At 45.2% G+C, this 19937-nt stretch overlaps 1 protein-coding gene and 1 long non-coding RNA gene across 2 annotated transcripts; both read right to left on the bottom strand.

Annotated features, from left to right (window-relative positions):
• Nucleotides 1-8073: 8073 nt before the first annotated feature.
• LOC310788624 (G2/mitotic-specific cyclin-B2-like) lies at nt 8074-17570 on the bottom strand (the record flags this gene model as incomplete). The annotated part of the gene is made up of 7 exons (XM_083650149.1): nt 16578-17570; nt 16331-16489; nt 16011-16250; nt 13564-13704; nt 13372-13452; nt 8840-8973; nt 8074-8077 (listed from the first exon to the last, which is right to left on the bottom strand). Exons 1-7 carry the CDS (start codon nt 17556-17558, stop codon nt 8074-8076), a joined length of 1740 nt encoding a protein of 579 aa, XP_083506275.1. The 5' UTR covers nt 17559-17570.
• A 49-nt stretch (nt 17571-17619) lies between these two features.
• Nucleotides 17620-18414, bottom strand: LOC310787235. The gene is made up of 3 exons (XR_014553256.1): nt 18317-18414; nt 17838-17907; nt 17620-17696 (listed from the first exon to the last, which is right to left on the bottom strand). It is a non-coding gene; the product is annotated as an uncharacterized lncRNA (long non-coding RNA).
• Between the last annotated feature and the right edge of the window lie 1523 nt (nt 18415-19937).

The following is a 19937-nucleotide window of genomic DNA, read 5'->3' on the forward strand; positions in this document are numbered from 1 at the left end:
GGGACTACGGCCTCCGAGATGGCAGAAGATATTCAACTACAGACTCTCCAGGGCCAGAATGGTGGTTGAGTGCAGGGCCGCTGCTGGCCATTTGGGTGCCCTAAGCGTAATTGTTTTGTGATGCCCCCCCCCCCCCCGCAAAACTTTCAATAACTGTCAAACGAAAGACTGCAAAATCATTAATTATGAACGATACTAGTGTATCTCACATTACATTACATGTGGCAAACAAACAATTGTTAGAATTACTGTACATGTCAGCAAACAAGTGATTGTTAAACTGTACATGCAAGCAGGGGCGGACTGGGATCATAATTCAGGCTGGGCATTAGATACCAAGCAGGCCAGGCCGATACGGGCCGACGTGCGAAAAATTTGGTCTGTTTGAAGCCCAATTCGGGCCATTTGAAGCCCAATTTGGGCCATTTGAAGCCAGATTTGGGCTGTTTGAAGCCCGATTTGGGCTGTTTGAAGCCCGATTTGGGCCAGTTGAAGCCAGATTTGGGCCGTTTGAAGCCCAATTTGGGCCGAGTCCAATTTTACAATGAGATGCACCCACTTTAACCCTGAATAAAGTAATAAACCACTAGTAAACCAGTAGGCGGCGCCTGGCCTGCTGTTCAGTGAGTGGCCTGACTGAGGGCACCAAAAAAAAAAAATTTTTTTTTTTTGGTGCCCTCAGTCACATGATGCCCTATGCAGTCTGCGTGCTCTGCGTATAGGGTGCGGCGGCCCTGGTTGAGTGTGCCTTCGGGATTCTGGCGGGAAGATGGAGGGTGCTCTACACACGGATGGACATGAAGCCGGAGAATGTAGACACTGTGGTGATGGCCGTGTGTGTTCTCCACAACTACTTGGCGAACCGGAGATGGTTGGAAGAGGCAGAAGAGCGTGGGCAACAACTACAGGATGCCAGAAACATGGGAGGAAACAGAGGAGGCAGAGAGGCCTATGATGTTCACCAGAGGCTCAGCACTTTCTTCCTCTCCCCTGAGGGGAAAGTTCCCTGGCAGGACGGCATGGTTGACTATGTCTAGAGAGGATGCAACTGGAATTAACAGTGATCCTTGACTCAAACTAGACATATTGTCTCCCTGGATTTGAGGGCGTTGGGAGTAGTGACATCTTTTAAAGTGTGTGAATTTGACATATGGATAGTATTTTCTCTTGGCAAACAACTCTGTTTTTGGGGCCGGTGTGCATGCACAGCAGGGCCCTTACATTCGACTCTGTCGCTGCATTTGCGCACCGATCCTGGCCGAGTAAATGTCTTTCCAGTCCGGTAGGTGGCGGTAATGCACCTCTGGCTAATAAACACATCGTTGCCTTGAACTAATGGTGACTGGTGAAAAGTGAAAAAAGCTCTCTCTGACTCTGTCTGCTTCATGTGTGGGCGTGCCGACTCCCGACACACAGGAGGACAGACACAGCGAAAATGGCAGTGGCTTCTAGGGATGGGCATTTTAAGCAATTTAAATAGTCTATTATGAACGAGTGCTCAAGCACTCGCGCGGGGGGCGCGGGCTGTGTGATTACTATGGTAATGTCTGAGCAGGGGTAATCTGCTGTGTATGGGGCTGTTCACACATAACGTTTGCATTTTTGCATGGAAAAAGCGCTACCTGGAGCATTTTTTTGTCAGGAGAGGGACTGACTGTGATGATATTAGGTGACGCTAAGCTAACATCATTCTAAAGCCTACCTTTAGACAGTATCTCCGGTTGGAGTAGCGCTTTGGAGCAGACAAGTTGTGAAACAAGCGAAGGCATTTCATTTCCAATACATGTCCATTGTTGCTGAATAGTGATCACCATAATGCGATTGTCTCCCAAAAAGTAATTATTTCTCCACATTTCTTGTGACTAACGTTATGGGAAACGACAGTGTAGTCAGTAAACTAGTGCAACGTTTTGAATGAGTTTTATCGGGCGTGCGCTATGAAGAAGCGTGCTTCTCATTCGGGAGAATATCTCCAGGCAGCTTTTTTCGGGAAGAGCTGGAAAACCTCCGGTTAAAACTTTCAAAATAATGTTACTTAAACAAAAGTAAATAGCTTATTGATGCATGTTGGAGGAGAAAAGGTATTTCAATGAATGAAGCAGCAAACCTTGTATCAAAATACTCGTTGTGATGTTATATGGCGTGAAACTGTGGCTGTAACGCATTACTCAAAATAAATAAGGTTACAATAAGCGTTTTATTTTGAAAGCAACAAAGCGGATGACGTACTAGTACATTCTGGCTGACTTGACGCCCGGCCGTGCAGTTGCTCCTCAAGTAAAAGGTGCTTCAACGCGACCAAAGCGAAAGGCTCAAACACATCGAACCTGGCTAAACATCTTGCCGACAGGCACCCCGACCTGTTCAAAGAGTTTAAAGACCGACAGGTTAGCGAACGTGAACGATAAACATACATGCCCTCAAATAAGTCAAACGAGTATTGTGTGACAAGCGAACTTGTTTCACTGAAAAAGTTCGCTTGTCACAATAGCCTACTAGTTTACAGTGAAACACGAGGCAATGTGCTCGAGCACAGATCTCTGCCAAGGAAGGAGCAAGTCATGACATGTAACCATAGTGTTATATTTGAATTTTGGGCCATAGTCTATGGCCCTCAATTCCAGTGTTATTAAAGCTTTTACATGGTAAGCAGTCATCTGATCTCACCTATCCTAATATTTACAATAATCCCAAAAGGTGTTTAAAAAAACACCTAGCCTACACGTATGGGGGGGGGGGGGGAGGCTGGGAATACACCACATAATAAGCCTACATTTCAATAGCCTACATTTATGTGTGAAAATAATATATATTACTAGATTAACCATAAATCTGGCACTTCATGTTAATGAAGCTTAAACCCAGGATTATTAACCCACATAGGCTACACTACAGCACAGGCACACTACACAATTGACTCAATACAGCTTGGCAGAGTTCTGCACTTTACTGAGCACACCGGCCCTATGCCAGGTTTCGACCTGGCCTTGTTTGATTTAAAAAAAAAAAAAAAAAAAAAAAAAAAAAAATGGACTAGGTTTGGGTGGAATTCGTTCCTCCTCGCCCCACTCCATTGCACAGCCGACTAACGTGAGGTGGAGCTTCATATAGTCTCTAGTTTTCTGGCTGGGCACGGGCCTTTGTGCCAACAAAACTGTTTTAAACATGGGAAATTCACACCGGCATGCGCCGGGGACAGCAGTGTTGGAGAGGAGACACATTGAAATAAAGAGTTCATTGAGGAGAACACGTTGTCTTTCGTATTTTCTGCCATAGGCATTCATTTTGTAAAAAAAAAAAAAAAAAAAAAAAATTCTAAGTATTAACTCATTGAGTGCCAGCCACTTTTGGAGAACGGACGCTCCCAGTGCCAGAGTTTCAGAGCGTTTTTCAGTGATTTCTCGAGGCCCACAGAATATTGTGTGATATTACTATGTAAACACCGAACACGCACAAAGAACGATGAGACTCTCTTCTATCATCTGCAAAAAAAAGTTTATTGATACCATTTTCCGTTCTTTAGTTATGAGCCGGAGAAGATAGGTTGTTTTGAGCAAAAAGACACATTTCAAATTAGAAGCAGAGTTATTCCGCCTTTTGTGAAATGCGGCATTTCAAGCACATTCACTGAGTCTGAAGCTAATATTTTCTGATGTAGTGACGTGGTGTAGTTGTGTGGTGCCCTGCGTGCCCCACCCCCCTCTCCCCCCCTCAGCTGCAAACTCCTCCCCACACTAACACACAGCCTAACACGCACCCAGTCTATTTTCGGAGCGCTCCGTTTTTGTCCGGCGGTTCCCAGCGCGACACGGAAATGCCAAACCGGACTGCAGGGAAAGGTTTGGCCCTTCGGCGTCGGGTGCTGCCTTCCTGGCGGCTAATCGTGTGGAGAAACTATACAGCAGAGACAGAGGGGCTGAGTTGTGGGTGCGGATTGACTACTGTTCGCAGCCAACGTCAGATTGCAGCCAGAGCAATCTATATGGCTCTGGCTGCAGCATGAGCGGTTTCTTTTTCATCACGGGCTTTTTCCTGCAGTTTTCCTGACCTCTCTCTAATCTGGAGAGCACTGTCGCCACCTAATGGGTCTGTAAAATAGGTTATACACCTTCAATAGCTACAATATTTGTACAGGAGATGCAGAAGGCTTTGATCCACGTCCCACCGTCAAAAAACGCATTTGACGTCGATCGACGTCCTTGGCACTCTACGTCACTATTTACTTTGACGTCGATCGACGTCCTTGGCACTCAATGTTAATATGATCGATAATCGATAATTGATCGTTAATTTTCACCGATTATCGATTTTGGAAAATTTTCAAAATGAACATCCCTAGTGCCTACGACATCATCTCTGTTCTTTGGCATGCGCAGTCAGCGTTGCCAGACGTACGATAATTATCGTTATTTGTACGATAATTTCAACCTCTGTACGATGTACGATCAATAATCCCAAAATCCCCCAAATGTACGATAATTTCATCATTTTGGCTGGCTCAAAGCTGTTGCAGGGTGTGACTCTAAAGCTTTTTGTCGTTGTTGCAACGCAGGCTGAGATTACAGTGTTGAAAAATCATGCCAAGTCCCAAAAGTAGCCTGTGCCAAAAGTAGCCTGTGTCAGCCGTACCCCCTGACATAGGCGCGCCGCGCCGGGGGGGGGGGGGGGGGGGGGGGGGGGGGTGTACGGTAATTTCACTCCAAAAACGATAATTTTGACCCTCTGGTACGATAATTCAACATTTGCCATCTGGCAACACTGTGCGCAGTGCACAATAGGGTACAGCAGGGATGACATATTTTTGTAGTCGGAATGCGGAAGTCCCGGACTTCCGCGTTCTTCACTGTTTCTGCCTATGGGTTTTTTGATTAGGTTTTTGGCGCGATGCTTCAAATAAGGTCTGTGGGCAACGCAAACTTATTCAAACGTGAACCAGTGTTCAGCAGGATAATCTTCACACATGAGGACCACTTTCATGAGTTTTGAAGCATAAATGCGAGCCCTAGAAGTAAAAAGCTCATGCTAAGCTATTCCAGAACTACACACAGTGTCGCATAGGCTTCCACGTCACGTCACCACAGCCAAATTCAACCTGGAGTTGGAGTTTTTTTTTTTTTTTTACCTTTATTTATACAGGGGGAGTCTCACTGAGAGCAACGCTCTCTTTTTCAGGAGAGCCCTGTTCACATTCACACACACATTCACACCTGGAAGCTGACCAGTACAACCACAGTCTGATCTGCTGGCCACTGATCAGCTCCACTGGAACAGTTGAGGTTAAGGGCCTTGCTCAAGGGCACCTCAGTGGTGGTAATGAGGGAGGGGCAAGCGCTGCCTTTTCACTTTCCCCACCCAGATTTATCCTGCCGGTCCCGGGGATTGAACCGACGACCTTCCGGTCACAAGCTCGCTTCTCTAACCATTGGGCCACCACTGCCCTTGTTACTGTGAGCTGACAGAGCAGTGTGTGGGACCATTGCAAGATCACTTTATAGTTGGTAACACAACAGCTCCACACGTGTGACGGTGTGATAAACTAACTTGCTAGTGCTTGTCTTTAACTGCTTCTGATTGGTCAGTCTAGAGGTACTTCACGTTTCTCTAAAATGCTATTGGCTAATGGGGAGGCTGGGCGGGACTGAGTGTTGGGGTCTCCTGAGTCTCTGAGAGAGCCTGGTGATGCGAGGTTAAGTGACAAGAGTTTGTGATAATCGTGTGTCAGTGTGTGCGCTGCTGTGCACTGATATAGTGCGTGTTTTACTAATACATCTAGTTTGAAAGAGCAAGTGGGCAATAGCTGTGTGACTGAACCATGACTGAACCCGGGCTGAACCAGGTGAAGGAAAGAGAATTTCCGTGTTCGTCCTTTGGCGTGATGACGTATAATATCCCCCTCGACTCGATAGTGTAGTCTCATTTAGCCGTTTGCTAGCTAGCCGCCCTTTTAACAGCACGTAAAAGCTTCAAAACTCATGAAAGCGGTCCTCATATGTGAAGATTATCCTACTGAACACTTACTGACTGAAACGCGTTTGAATAAGCTTGCGTTAACCACAGACCTCATTTGAAGCATCGCGCCAAAACCCATTCAAAAATCCCATAGGCAGAAACAGTGAAGAACCCGGAAGTGTTAGCATCCATGTTTTCCGGACTCATTCCTGCGGCTCTCTATTGCCCAACTTTGCATCACTGATGACATCACTCACTGATGACATCCCAATGATGTCACAATGTCTATGGCATCATCAGAATCCATTAATAATTTAAAAAAATCAAGCTCTCTCTCATCTGGTTTTTATTTAGGCCTATTTATTTTATTAAGGTTGATTAAATTTACAAACAACTAGTGCAGTGCCCGTTCCCCCCTGCAGACACTGCACTCTGTCAGGTCCCCCTAAGCGCACTCCCCAAGTTTGAAGTCGATCCGACAAACGGTTCTCGAGATACGTGAAGAACAGCAGGGCTCCAGACTAACTTTTTACACTAGGTGCACCGGTGCACCTTACTTTTAATTTAGGTGCACGAGCACATCATTTAGGCGGACCCACATTTTTCACCGCGCCTTTTGGCACCGCAATAATACATTTTAAGTGTTACCTTCTTTGTCATGTTGTATACATATTGGCAAATTATTAAATGATACGCTCAAAAAGGTTTTCATGTCAATAAACGTCTGTTAAAGTCACTATCACCAACTGAGTTAATACAGTGGGGATTGAGCCTATGGCCCACTGATGGAAGCCTTTGCATTTTAAGTATTACAGCATTTATGAACTGGGTGTCTGAGAAGTGGTGAGACGAGAAGAGAACATGTCACATGTTCACAGGTGTGGGCTGAGACAAGGGCTCTGATTTAGGGTGAGGGTTCCACACAGAACCAGGAATGGGCGATGAATGGGCAGAGCATGAGAGAAAAATATTGACTCTTGTCAGTCTACTACAGAGTTTGTTAGGAACTTCAGGTATCATTGTAAATCAATGAGATGGGTGTTTCATCACTTTCAGATGAGAGCAGGAAAGTTTGAGGAGGAAAACTTAAGCCGACTCAAATATGAATGTGGTGCAATTTGTTTTCACGTACAACTCAACACACAGAGAGGTCTGATGATAACATGTCCCAGACACATCAGTTGAGTGGGGATTTGTGTCCACGCTTACCTGGATGATGCTGTGCATGTGGGCGGACCTCCAGCAGCATGACCAGAGCCCAGCACACATTCTTCCTCACCTCAGAGTCCTCATCTGCTGCCAGCGCAAACAGACTCTGGGAGGAGAGATCAGCGTGAGACACAAGACAGAGGAAGGAAGGAGGAGACATGAGATCAGGCAGTGTCAAAGTGAGGGAATAAGACAGACATGCTCTGTTACGCCTAACCACACAAAATATTAACGTGGTTATGTCTCCCCTCTGAACTTGAGCGCACAGCTGATAGGTATGTGGTTTGTTTACATGGCGTAACACTGTGCGCCTTTACGCACAGCAGGTCTGATCCACGTTCACTCATACAGTGGACTAAATTATCACCTGCCAAACAGAGTATGGTAGCGCTTCACAGATGACACACATGTGCAGTTGGCGACTGCACATGTGTCGGAGGATGCATGTGCTTGTCTACAACTCTCCCAAGATGGGCAGAGAAGGTGAAGCAACAACGGGGACAGCAGAGGGAAAGAAATCTGAAAAAATAAAATAGGCTGATTGGTCCAGTATGATGCAAGATCGACTATAAGCAGTACAGCTGATGACAGTCTGCTTTGCTTTTCTCATTGTTGAACACTACTCTTGTCACTCAGTCTACTTTGTGAAATCAGAAATCTGGATCAGAAATGTTAGGAACTTCAGGTATCATTGTAAATCAATGAGCTGGGTGTTTCATCACTTCCAGATGAGAGCGAGAAAGTTTACAGAAGGAAAACTTAAATCTGACATGAGTGAAATATGAAAACTCACCTCTATGAAGGTGTCAATGTTGTCCATCAGGGCCTGGGCTCTGCTAATGATGAAGTGGTTGACACAGGCTATGCGTGGGACCTGCAGGAAGAGAGGAGATCGACCCAAACAGTAACCACAAGTCAACTGGTGAGAAGGATTAGAAATCAAATCAGAGGGTGTGGGTTTTAAAAAGGGAATATCGCCCACAACAATGCTGCCAAGTTGGCACAGCCCTCAACCTCATTGTGATGTGCTAAAAAATATTTCAAAATCAAAGCATTTGGGATTTTTGTGCAAAATCTGGATACCACTGTAGCACTCTACTGAGGTCACAACATTCACATATTTGTGACTGTATAAAATCTCAATGGGTTTTAAGGTGTGGGTTGAATTCCAATTCAGAAAACTAGCTTAGAACATGCAGTTCATAAAAAGAATGCATTGGAGTCCATGTTTATGAGGAGATTTAAAAATATATATATATATGAGTATGTGTGTAATTACATAGGTAGCCTACACAGGTATTTTTACCCATTTTTCCAACAAGTCAATGTCAATAGGACCGAAAACACATCCCATGTAGTTTCTTTCATGTTGTAGTGTGAGGGTGGAAATGTCTCATAGAAACCTGGAGGAGTGGATTCCACTGGCAGAGTTGGTGGAGCTCACAAATATTGATCATAGGAGTCAGCAATGAATACTTAAACTGAGCGGTATGTAAGTGTGAGGGGTAAAGTGAGAGACGGAGTATCTGGATCAGACAGTATGAATACAAACACCTTCACTGACAGTCAGATGATGTTGTGTGCATCACACCCAGATGCTAAGTAAAGAGGACTGAAGGGAACGAGCACGAGGGGAGAAGATACCCGTTCGTTCATATCTGATTACAGTTCCCTGCTGTACCTGATGTTTGGGCTGCAGTGCTTGAAGAACTGGAGGAACTTGGGGATCATGATGTTGAGGGGTCTGTTCAGAGCGTCGCTGTCCAGCAGCTCCGACCAGTCCTCGCAGATCTTCTGCAGTGCTCCAAACGAACCCTGAGACACGGACACACACAGATAGGCTGTCAAATCAAACACAAAACATAGGAGAGAGCGAGAGTGGATCAGAAAGTCATCATGGGAACAAATGCCTCCTTGTGTGTGTGTGTGTGTGTGTGTGTGTGTGTGTGTGTGTGCGCGCGCGCGTGTGTGCGTGGTGTGTGCCCTTATGACATCACTTTTGACATCATCACTGATTACATCACATCATTAGCTAATTAGCCTAATTTAAAAAAATCAGGCTCCATTAGGTCACCCGCACGGGTGCCCTTTACACACCCTGAAGGTTTCAGCCCGATCGCACGTAAAACGGCATAGCTGTGGCCGAACACAGAACTTGAAACAAACAAAGTCAGATTTCTTTGCTTGGCTGAATATGATTTGATAAAACGCATCAAAAACAAAAACCCATGTGGATTTTTTCTTCTTCTGATGTGAATCTGAAGCGTCTGATATGATGGAAATCCGGCACCTGGCCGGAGGTCTTTAAGCCCTAACACTACTTGCCTCTCACTGGCATACTTGGGGTTTAGTTCAACACCAGCTCTAAGCTGCTCTGGACACAGCCATCAGCTACACTGGTTGGTTGATTAAGTAAATGCTCCATTCCATCCTTGAAGGCTATTCATTAGCATGCTGCTGAAGACAGTTTCATCTAGGGCCTAAAAGGGTCGGTAGGGATTTTTTTTTTTTTCAGTGGCAGCAAGGGATAGATAGGAAATATATATATATTTTTATTTTCCTTAAAATTGCAGCAGCAATGGATACTTTTTTCATAACATAGCCTACATGTACTCTACCACTGTGCTCTACACACGTTTACAAGTCAAGTCAAGTCAAGTCAAGTTTATTTGTATAGCACATTTCATACACAGAGGCAATTCAAAGTGCTTCACATAAAATGGTTGACAGGAAAAGAAAAGAAAAGAAGAGAGTAAAATGGACATTTAAAAGCATCACACAAAAAAAAGAGTATAAAAAGTGCATTAAGCAACTTCATTAAGCACATAAAATGGTTGACAGGAAAATAAAAGATTTAAAAGCATCACAACAAAACTTAAAAAAAAGAGTATAAAAAGTGCAATAAGCAACAAGGGCACTGTTTAACTTCCTGAAGCACATTTTCAAATGATTTTAACCCCAATCTCACAATTTTGGTTGGCACGCTAGTGCTGCATGGGCAGAGAAGCGACACAAAGCACATGTCCGTCATGCTCGCTGCCATTTTCGTTTTAAAGTATCCGTAGCAAAAAGCACCTTTGCGCAGTGGCAAACCCCGCCCCTTAGCGCCACCGTCAAATCAACAAGCTCATAAAATAAATTTGGGTCGCACGTAAATTGACAGGGTCGGTCGGAAACCGGAACCGAACAAAAAAATGTTTTAGGCCTAGGCCTAATTTTGCTCCATGGATAGTGAGGGAACCAATGACATGCCCTGTTGTATACTGACTAGATAGTGAGGGAACCAATGACATGCCCTGTTGTATACTGACTAAGGGGGTTAAAAAAAAAGCCTGGTCAGCTGGATGTTTTGTTATGAGATGACAAATTGCAAGGAGCAAACAAAAAATTAATTCCACCTTAGGGATGCGACGATTCGATACTGGTATCGGGTATCGGCCCCGATATAGCACAAAATTCTAGATCGGTATCGGTGGCATGTTGGCCCGATCCATAGACCGATTCATAGGGGCCATTCTATTCACTCTAATTCTATGTGTGTGCAGCGTGTGAAGTCATACGCTAGCAACGTGCTCAGCACGCCTGCCTGGCTGTTTCCAAACAAGGCCAGGTCGAAACCTGGCATAGGCCCGTGTGCTGCTAATTTGAGTGGGAAGAGGGAGTAGTCTAGCAGGAAGTCCTCAAAAAAGGCTTTAGTTTTTGAGATACCCCTACCCGAGGTAGAACAAATGACAACAATGATTTTTCTTATCTTTAGGGTCTCCCATTAATGAAATTGATTGTTGTCAAAAAAGAAAATTGGGGGAAAAAATGTTTTTTTGGCTGTTCTTTAGAACTACCCCAATCCCTGAAAAAGAGCCAAATTAGGCCAGTCCGAATAGGGGAAAGGTGACAAAAAAGCCAATAACTTGAGAATGCTCACTCTTTTCCTCATCAGATTTGCTGAGGTATGAATCAACTATTTGGTGATGCCCTACATCACCAAATAGTTAGAAAATGATTTACCTAAAAAGATAATGAATTATAGTCCTGTAAATATAGCTTTAGTTTAGGCGGAAATTGTACTTTGTGGTGATAGGAACATAGGACTCCATCACTTTTCTCTCATTTATCAGAAAAACTGAAATCCCTGAAAAATATACCATTACTGAATTGTCTAGGGTGCTATTGAACACTGACCAGTAGTTGTATGGAGATATCTGGTACAGTTCTATTGCAAATGAGATTTCTTTTGGACCAGTGTAAGACCAGTTGGTGCAACCGGCCCCTGATCTCCTTTAAGTCTTAATACGATTGACCAAACCCACCCACCCATTAACCAGACTTAATAATGCCAGTGAGATGGATAAGGGCTAAAACAACCCCAGGCAGGTGCACACACACATACATTAACGTGTGCATTACACACACACACACACACACACACACACACACACACACACGCACGCACGCACGCACGCACACACACACACACACACACACGCACGCACGCATGTCTCCACCTCGTTCCGAGAGAGGCTTCAATAAGATATTGCAAGTAGACTACACTACAGAGTTTGTGATGATCATAAATGTTCTGTCAGAATATAAGAAAATTATGAGAATAGATCTGCGTGAAGATGGGGAGATTTCATGATCTGCATCTGATCTGAGGTCAACTCAGGCTGGTTTCCCCCCTCAGGGTTTCTAATTGCCCGCGGGGTGGCTCCTCCCAACACAGGCAGCAAAGGTAAGACCAAGGTAAGACGTTCACTGACAGCCCGTGTCAATCCAGAGGAAACAGACGCGTACGTGGTGACAGTATCTCAAAGGTGCGACAAGAGCTGTCAGTCTGACACCACAGCCCCCCCCCCCCGCTCTGTCAGCCATCACAGTGGAAGGGCTTTGAAGAATCTCTCTCTCTCTCTCGGCTAACTGCCAGTGCTGTGATTCTACATTAGCACAGGCTTGTTAGCTTTGGTGTGTTTGCTAGTAGCATGTATTCCATGCAGTAATATATGGAATATATAGTATAGTCCATTGGACACAATCTTCATCATTTTGGCCCTGTACAATGAAACAATAAAGACGTGCTTTAAACTGCAGACTTCCAGCTTTAATTTGAGGGTATTTACATCCAAATCAGGTGAACGGTGTATGAATTACATTACATGTTTAAGGGACCAAAAGCTTTCTAACCCCCATCATCAGAGACCCCTCCCATCCAGCTCACCACCTCTTCCAACTCCTTCCATCTGGAAGACGCTACAGGGCCATATCCACCAAAACCACCCGCTTTAAAAACAGCTTCTTCCCAAGAACTCTAAACTCCCCCTGCTAGCCTAGCCTGGGTAAACCCATCCCCCACGTGACCTGCTCTCAGACCTGTTCTCAGTCACTAGTGACTAGTCGCTAGTGACTGAGAACTGAGAGAGCAGGTCACGTGGGGGCTGGGTTTACCTAGGCTACTGCTAGCCCCCCCAATATAGACTTTGACTTTTCTCTGCTGCTGTATGTTTCTCTGTGCGTGCTGTAATGTTTATGGTGTTGTGTCTGTTTGTCTACTTCTTGCACTGAAGCTGAGCTACCATGCTGTACCTAACAATTACCACCAACATTGTTGTGTGGCATTAATAAAGTATCTTGTATCTTGTATGTCTATGGGCTCAGGTCATCCCATTTTTGCTCATCCCATTTTTAAACAGTGATTAAAAACATTTAAATAATAATAATAATAATAATAACAACAATAATAATAATAATAATTATTATTTTTTCCCCATATTGCCATAATTGGTAACCGTTTTTCACGAAGCACGACCCTGAGGTGTTGTCATGATCTATTACAACAAGCTAGCTACTAGTAGTAAACACTTCCGCTCTGGGCATCTTCTGACACGTACGACAACAATGGGGGCGACAACAACAACAACAACAACAACAACAACAACAACAACAACAACAACAACAAACTAACGTTACACACACTAGCTGTAATGTTTCATTAAAAAACTAAACAAATCCAGACAGTCAGGCAGACAGAAGATAAAGCTGAGAGTTACCTGGGCCGCCATTACTCCTCTCCTCTCTGATGAGCTTGCAGTCGGCGTCGTCTAGAAGCGGCGTGGGCGTGGGCGTGTCTCTCTCTCTCTCTCTCTCTCTCTCTCTCTCTCTCTCTCTCTCTCTCTCTCTCTCTCTCTCTCTCTCTCTCTCTAGGCAGAGAGGCTCATTGGCAGCCACCACATTGTTGACAATGTGCTGCATGATGGGTCTGAGGTGGGCCTCATCATATCTCGAGTGATGCTGTGTTTGAGACTGCAACACAAGAGAGGAGACATCAATTCACTCATGTGTTGGTTGATTCTTTAAGTCCTGTCATTTGCTTCGTGAACAAAATGTTTACTTGCTTTTAAACTGTCAACTCACCCATGGAGGCCCCTGCATCAGGAGCTGGGAGAGGCAGAGGGAAGCCGCAGCCACCTCCGAGGGCCTGTAGTGCACCATCTCGTAGTCCAGCAGCGTCAATTCCATCAGGAACTCGGCCAGCGTGTGTGTTGTGACATCAGTCTAGACAGACAGAAGACAAGTCACTTTGAGAGCCCAGATGACAAACTGCATGAAGACAGGAGACACAATTCAAACCCTCCAATGTGTGTGTGTATTTGGATACACACACACACACCCACACGATGGGCGGGTTTGAACAAATCCTTCAAAACTCAAGACTCTTTTTACTGACTCGGGACTCGTGAGTATTGTCGGACTCGACTCGCCCCTGTATCAAGTTGATTGCTGTGAGAAAACAACCACTTTGGCGCTTGTTTTAACTCAGTACTCGCTCTCCCGAAGGCTAAATCCCCTCCCTGCCCTGAGCTGAAGGGCGAGTGGAGCCCAGCAGAGCCCGCAGCTCCTCGCTGCCTTGAGCTCACTCGCTACTCCGTCCTGGACTCGCTCTCCCAGCTCCGCAGCTGGGCGAGTCAGCCCAGCCCGGAGCCCCTCCCCTCACCTCCTCCAAGAGCTCGAGTTGACTCCGCCTACCTCAGAGAGTTGGTTTGTTTGCTCCCCTCACGTTAGAAAGTATTGACAATATACTTCACGTTTGTCTAGCAAAGATAATGATCTAATCATCAAATTAAAAAATGCCTGCAAGTTGCAACCGCTGCCTTTTAGAGATGAACTCCTAAATTTTATGAACTGAGTGGTTCAGCGAGGATGTTATGCTGGTCTGGAGTCAGCTCCAGTAGTGCCGACAGCTGAGCTGGCACGGCTCTGCCTGAGTGGGTGGAACTCGTTGGTTCAGTGGTTGCGAGTAGACTGCTGGTCTGGAGTCAGCTGAGCTGAGCTGGATACATGCATTTGAGCATCACTAATGACAACACAGCCCCCGCGAAACAAACCGTTTCAATATCAGAATTTGATCCATTTGGTCCAATAACATTTTGAAAGTCCAGAAGTGCAGCACGATTAAATTATTTTAGCCTATTCAAGTTAGCAGACTCAGAGCAACTCGAGGGGCGAAACCGAAAGTTAGTCTGAGGGTAACTGACTCAGTAGCCTGTACTACAAAGCTATCTTAACAGACCCGCGATCTGTCACTTTGATCTGGTTTGACTGAACAGGATCAAAGCTATCTAGTTTAACGATACTACGACGCTGGTTTTCTACTCGATAACTGAAGCTGGCTTTATCTGGGATCTGCCTGTGCACGCGCACGTTTTTCGCTCGTGCACAGGCACGCGTCCACGCGAAAGAGGTGCGCTAGCCAATCACATTATGAACAGCTGAGTTGATCCACGCCCACACCCATTTCCACATCCATTTCCTCGTTCAATGAAAGCGCAGTGCGTGATCAGAGTTTTAGCGGATATTTAATGTAAACCTACATTATGTCAGAATGAAAATCCGCGTTGGATATAACCTGCTGAAGGACTGCTAAAGCTGCCACTTGTATTCACATCAGTCATTTGATTTACTTTGATCAGCGCTTTCTGTCCCCTAAATGTGTAATCTCAGCCTATAAATTTCCACAATCTGTAAACCTATTTAGACCATAGATTTAGAAACGCATGCTCAATGAATAATGATCTCTATCACTCATGTGTGTGGTTGCACTGATCGAATAATTAATATATAAAATAATGATAATGCTGATGCCTAATATAAAAGAGAAAACTGCTGAACTGAATTGAGATGATGCGGGCATAGTTTTCATTGATAAAAACTAGCCTATTTTTGCTCATATATTGTCCATACAGGACACAGTTCCAGCTGAAACATGCAACTTGCATGTTTCAGCTGGAACATGCTTTTCTGGCATGTAGGAGAATATCACCCTCACTCCATTTGAGGCTTCGTTCATGATATGCGCTGCGGTGATTAATAGTGATCATATTTCTCCACGCATCGTTCAGCTGTTAAGACATAAAGTGGCAAGTAGGCTTAATTTAATTATGTAGCCTACAGAGCCACAAATGTTTTTCTTGTTCTATTCTCAGTTGACTGCAATCTATTTTTCATATGGCGATCTTATATGAATGGTGAGTGACTCCAGAGAGCCGATTATATGGGTCTGTCATGGATTTTGATCTTATCCTCTGAAGCTAACCTGGTCGGGACCAGGTTAGCTTTGCAGCATGAGTTGCCATGGTGATTAGAAGTTAACTTGCTTTGTAGTACGGCTAAACCAGGGTTAAACCTGAAGTTACCTCGCTAAACCACTAATCTTGCTTTGTAGTACAGGCTACAGGTGACTCAAAAACACGACTCTCTTTAGTGAGTCACTCATACAAACTCGAGTTAGTAAAATGAGTCGAACCTCCCATCACTAACACACATCACCAAGGTGTTGGCAACTATTTAGTAGACAAACTCACGTTTGCAGCCTTTGAAGACCTCCTAAGGAAGTGTGGTGGCAGGGGGCATCCCAGATCAAAGTTGATGCTCCTCAACATCGCCTGCTCCTTCTCCAGAATCTGGGCCTCTGTGACTGTATTGTCTGTGATGTAAGCCAAGTCCGCAACCTTCAGATTATATATTTCCTCATACTTCGAGGCCAGGAACATGGCCGTCACCCCGACAAGCTGCAGCTCACTAGGCCCCACTGCTGGCTGCACCTGCAGCACATTAAGAAGAGTATTAGCTAGTTCACACAGAAAGCTAAACAAGAAATCTTTTAAAACAGCTTGTACTGTACCTGTAGAAAACGATCGAGGATGGCTATGGTGAGGTACAACGTCTCCTGAAGCAGGCCGAAGCCGGAGTGAACCAGGATTATCCAGTCAACTAGAATCGCTCGCATGAGTTCAGTGATTTCATAATCCTGCATGTAGTTTGGTCGCACCTGTTGCTGCACCTGTGGAGAGACAGAACCATTTGTAATATAAAATACACACTGCAGACACACAGCAGAGAGTAAGAGCAAATAAACAGCATGACTTTACCTCAAGGAGGAGCAGATAGTCATTAATGTCTTCGGCGTATTCAGAGGAGAGCTGCTCATCATCCTCTATAGAGAGCAGCATCTCAGAGAAAGCCTGGGACAGTTGCTCCTCCTCCTTCATGAACACATCAGCGTCACGTGCTTCCACCTGGACTTTTTTAACTTCAACTGGAGCAGGTTCAGCATGAACAACCTTTTGGTCCACGGTCTTCTCAATGCTGCTTGGCACAACTGTAGCATCATCTGTCGTGGGCTTTGTTGCTGCCTTTCTAGCAGGCTCTATTGAAACCTCCACATCAGTGTCTTTGCTCAGCTTCCCAGCCCCTCCTTGAGAAGCCGGCTCTGAAACGAGGACAGTGGCTTCTGGATCAGCGGGCTCCTGAGGGGGCGGACCTTCTGGATCAGCAGGCTCGTGAGGGGGAGGACCTTCTGGATCAGCAGGCTCCTGAGGGGGAGGAGCTGCACCTCGGCGCACTCTCTTGACTGGAATGGCTGGTGAAACCTCATTTTTCACAACAGATGTCACCCCCTGTCCCCTGGAAGGTTTAATGATGTGAGCTTCTGGCTGCCGTGCTCTCCTACCCCGTGTAGGTTTCTCTGTGAGCTTCACCTGGACGTCTGTAGATTCAACAGGGGCTACAGGCTCTGTATCCGCTTTTCTTTTTCGCCCTCCTCTTCTGGGTTTCTCAGTCAGTTCCACAAGAGCCTTTTCTTGCACCTCCACTGTTTCAGCAGGAGTAGACAAACTTGCAGACTCAATGGGGATCTCCTCAGTGGACTTGACTGAATCTTGTTTAGTTATCCTTGTTCTTCTTGCTTTAGAGGCAACAAGTTGAGCCTCCACCTTCTCTACGGCAGGAATTTCAACCATTTGGACTTCTACACCTGTCTGCTCAACAGGGTCTTGTCTGGCCTTTTTTTCTCTCCTTGATTTCTCCTGGGACACAGTCTCAACTGAGGGAATTTCATCATCATCCTCCATCTCTTTTTGGCGTTTGGCATTTCTTCCCCTCTTAGCCGTGACTGGGGCTGGGGACTCCTGCTTAGTTTCCACAGCACTGGCCATATCTTCTACTACCACCTCATTTTGGCCACCACAGACAACTTGATCTTGCAGAACCTAGGTGTCAAAACATTGTCATTAGCACACAAATTATGCACATGTACACACAATCTGATTGATCGGGGTTGTAGGGCATATTCAAGGTGTTGAGCTGTACACAAGCCTTTATAGATGCATTGATATTAACAGATGAATTACTTTGAAGGGTTCAGCTTTGCCGGCTACTGAAGACCTCTTCTTTGGTGTGGGTGCTGGAGGGTCATCAAACCTGAAATCACAATGAACAACAAAATGTTAATGGTCTCAGTCACATTTAGTGTTAAAATGTGTTCTGTTGCAGCTACTGTGAATGCTACTTTAGTGACTCCTTCACTATGGATGAGGGAAAGGAGCAATGACTGGTTTAATGCATGCTGTGTGTTTACACAATGCATTAACTCACATGTTGCTTTGCCCACAGCTACAGAGATATAGATCACATTTTAATATAGTGTATAAATGGAGTGTAACATCTCCAAATTCCAACTTCCAAAAGTACAGGCAGTTCAGGAACATATTACTATTAAGTAGGCAAAACTGATATTAGTAAAGTTACTTTACTAATGAAGAGAATTGATGCCAACTCTGAAACTTCTGTTTGTCCCCAATGCGCAACCCCTCCAAAAAGCTGAACCAACCTGAAAGAACGATGAACGATAGTGATCACATCTCCATGTTTCAAACATTCAGACTGCTCCAACTTCTCTCCGTTGACACGGGTTGGATGCTCTGTGCTCAAATTCGTTAGAATGACCTGGGGGGAAACAAAAAGGAAAATACATCTCAAATACACAATACTGTATTCATTTAAACCGCTTTCACACATGCCTTGGAATTCGGATGTCATCTAGAGGGCATCCGGATGGTGGTGTATGTGCGAACACGTTTTGGTGAGCTATGCGCGCTCCCGCGACCCTCCTCCTACCCGCAGGTAAGTGTACCCCCAGCCCTAGTGGCAGGGGCGGATTGTCCCCCCCCCCCCCTTTCCTCCAGAGCTCCGTGAAGTACTAGCCAGCTCCCAGCGGAGTGCATGAGGACAGAGACAGAAAGCCAGCGTGACAGATTATTATTATATAAATAGTCGATGTGAATGAGCGAACAAAAAAACATCATGCCGTCTCAGTTTTTCAGTATTGGACATCGCTAGGTAGGGTATCTGGATCTGGTTGCGTTCATGCCTTTGATTTAACGTTTACACAGCGTTTGTGAAGATTCAAGGGAAGAACCCCAAATTCCAAGTAGCGTCAAGTCAGGCAGTATAAAACGAAAACTTCTGGGTATAACCTTCGCAATAATGGAAATTAAATAAAGTAAATGCACGTGTAATGTTTTTTTGTGTGTGTTTTGAAAGATACAGAACAGAGAGTAGTACTAGTACATAAGTGAGTCTGTGCCAGTTAACAGCCACTGCTGGTTTTGAAGGTGGGTTGAAATTGAATGAGTGACAGGTTGTAGCACCGATGAGAGCGGTTCGGAAAAATGGGCTGCGCCTCCCGTGTCATCTGATCGCAAAGTCGTGACTGATTGGAGAGGACTGAATCCATCCCTGGCATATAACTGGCCAAGTGAACGGTTCCCTCCCATAACCAGCCCTCTGAGGGAAAGTGTCCCAGACCCAGAGAGAGCTCTGCAGCATGCAGTAACGTAGTGTATCAGACCCAGAGAGAGCTCTGCAGCATGCAGTAACGTAGTGTATCAGCGTAAGAACTTTCATGGGTCTGGCGTTGAGACTACTCATCAATAGTCAGTGGCCTACCCACAGTAATGCACCCAGCACACTCCCAGTTAAGGACAGCAGAGACCAGCTCTGACAGGGAAGTAGAGCTCTCTGCTTCTGTGCACAGGCTCATGAGCGAAAACTTAATTTAGCAACCTAAAAGAAGGCTCACAAAAAAAATCAATGTCATTGTATGTATGTTATATTTTGACATTTTTCCGCGCTTTACTTTGCTCTCCAGCATTCCTACGCATAAGCAGCATACGGTGCCACTTGCTGTATTACCCTGCGGATCAGCTGCTGGGTTAGCCCCATTCGTTCCCTCGTTTATGGCCTGTGGCTCTGGGACTCGCTCACATCAACTTGCCATGCGTGGTGGGAGGTCCCAAGTGGATAAAGCACTTCCTTACCCGTTTCCCACATTGTATCGCAGATTTGAAGATCTTATATTCCTCTTAAAGAAGGCAGTACTATGTCCGGAGGTATTAAAATGATATTCCTCCATGAAACAACCGTTTAAAAGCAGTCTTTCCACAGCCTGT

The sequence above is a fragment of the Poromitra crassiceps genome (assembly GCF_964638095.1).
Source record: "Poromitra crassiceps genome assembly, chromosome: 13".
In the NCBI taxonomy this organism is placed as follows: Eukaryota; Metazoa; Chordata; class Actinopteri; order Beryciformes; family Melamphaidae; genus Poromitra; species Poromitra crassiceps.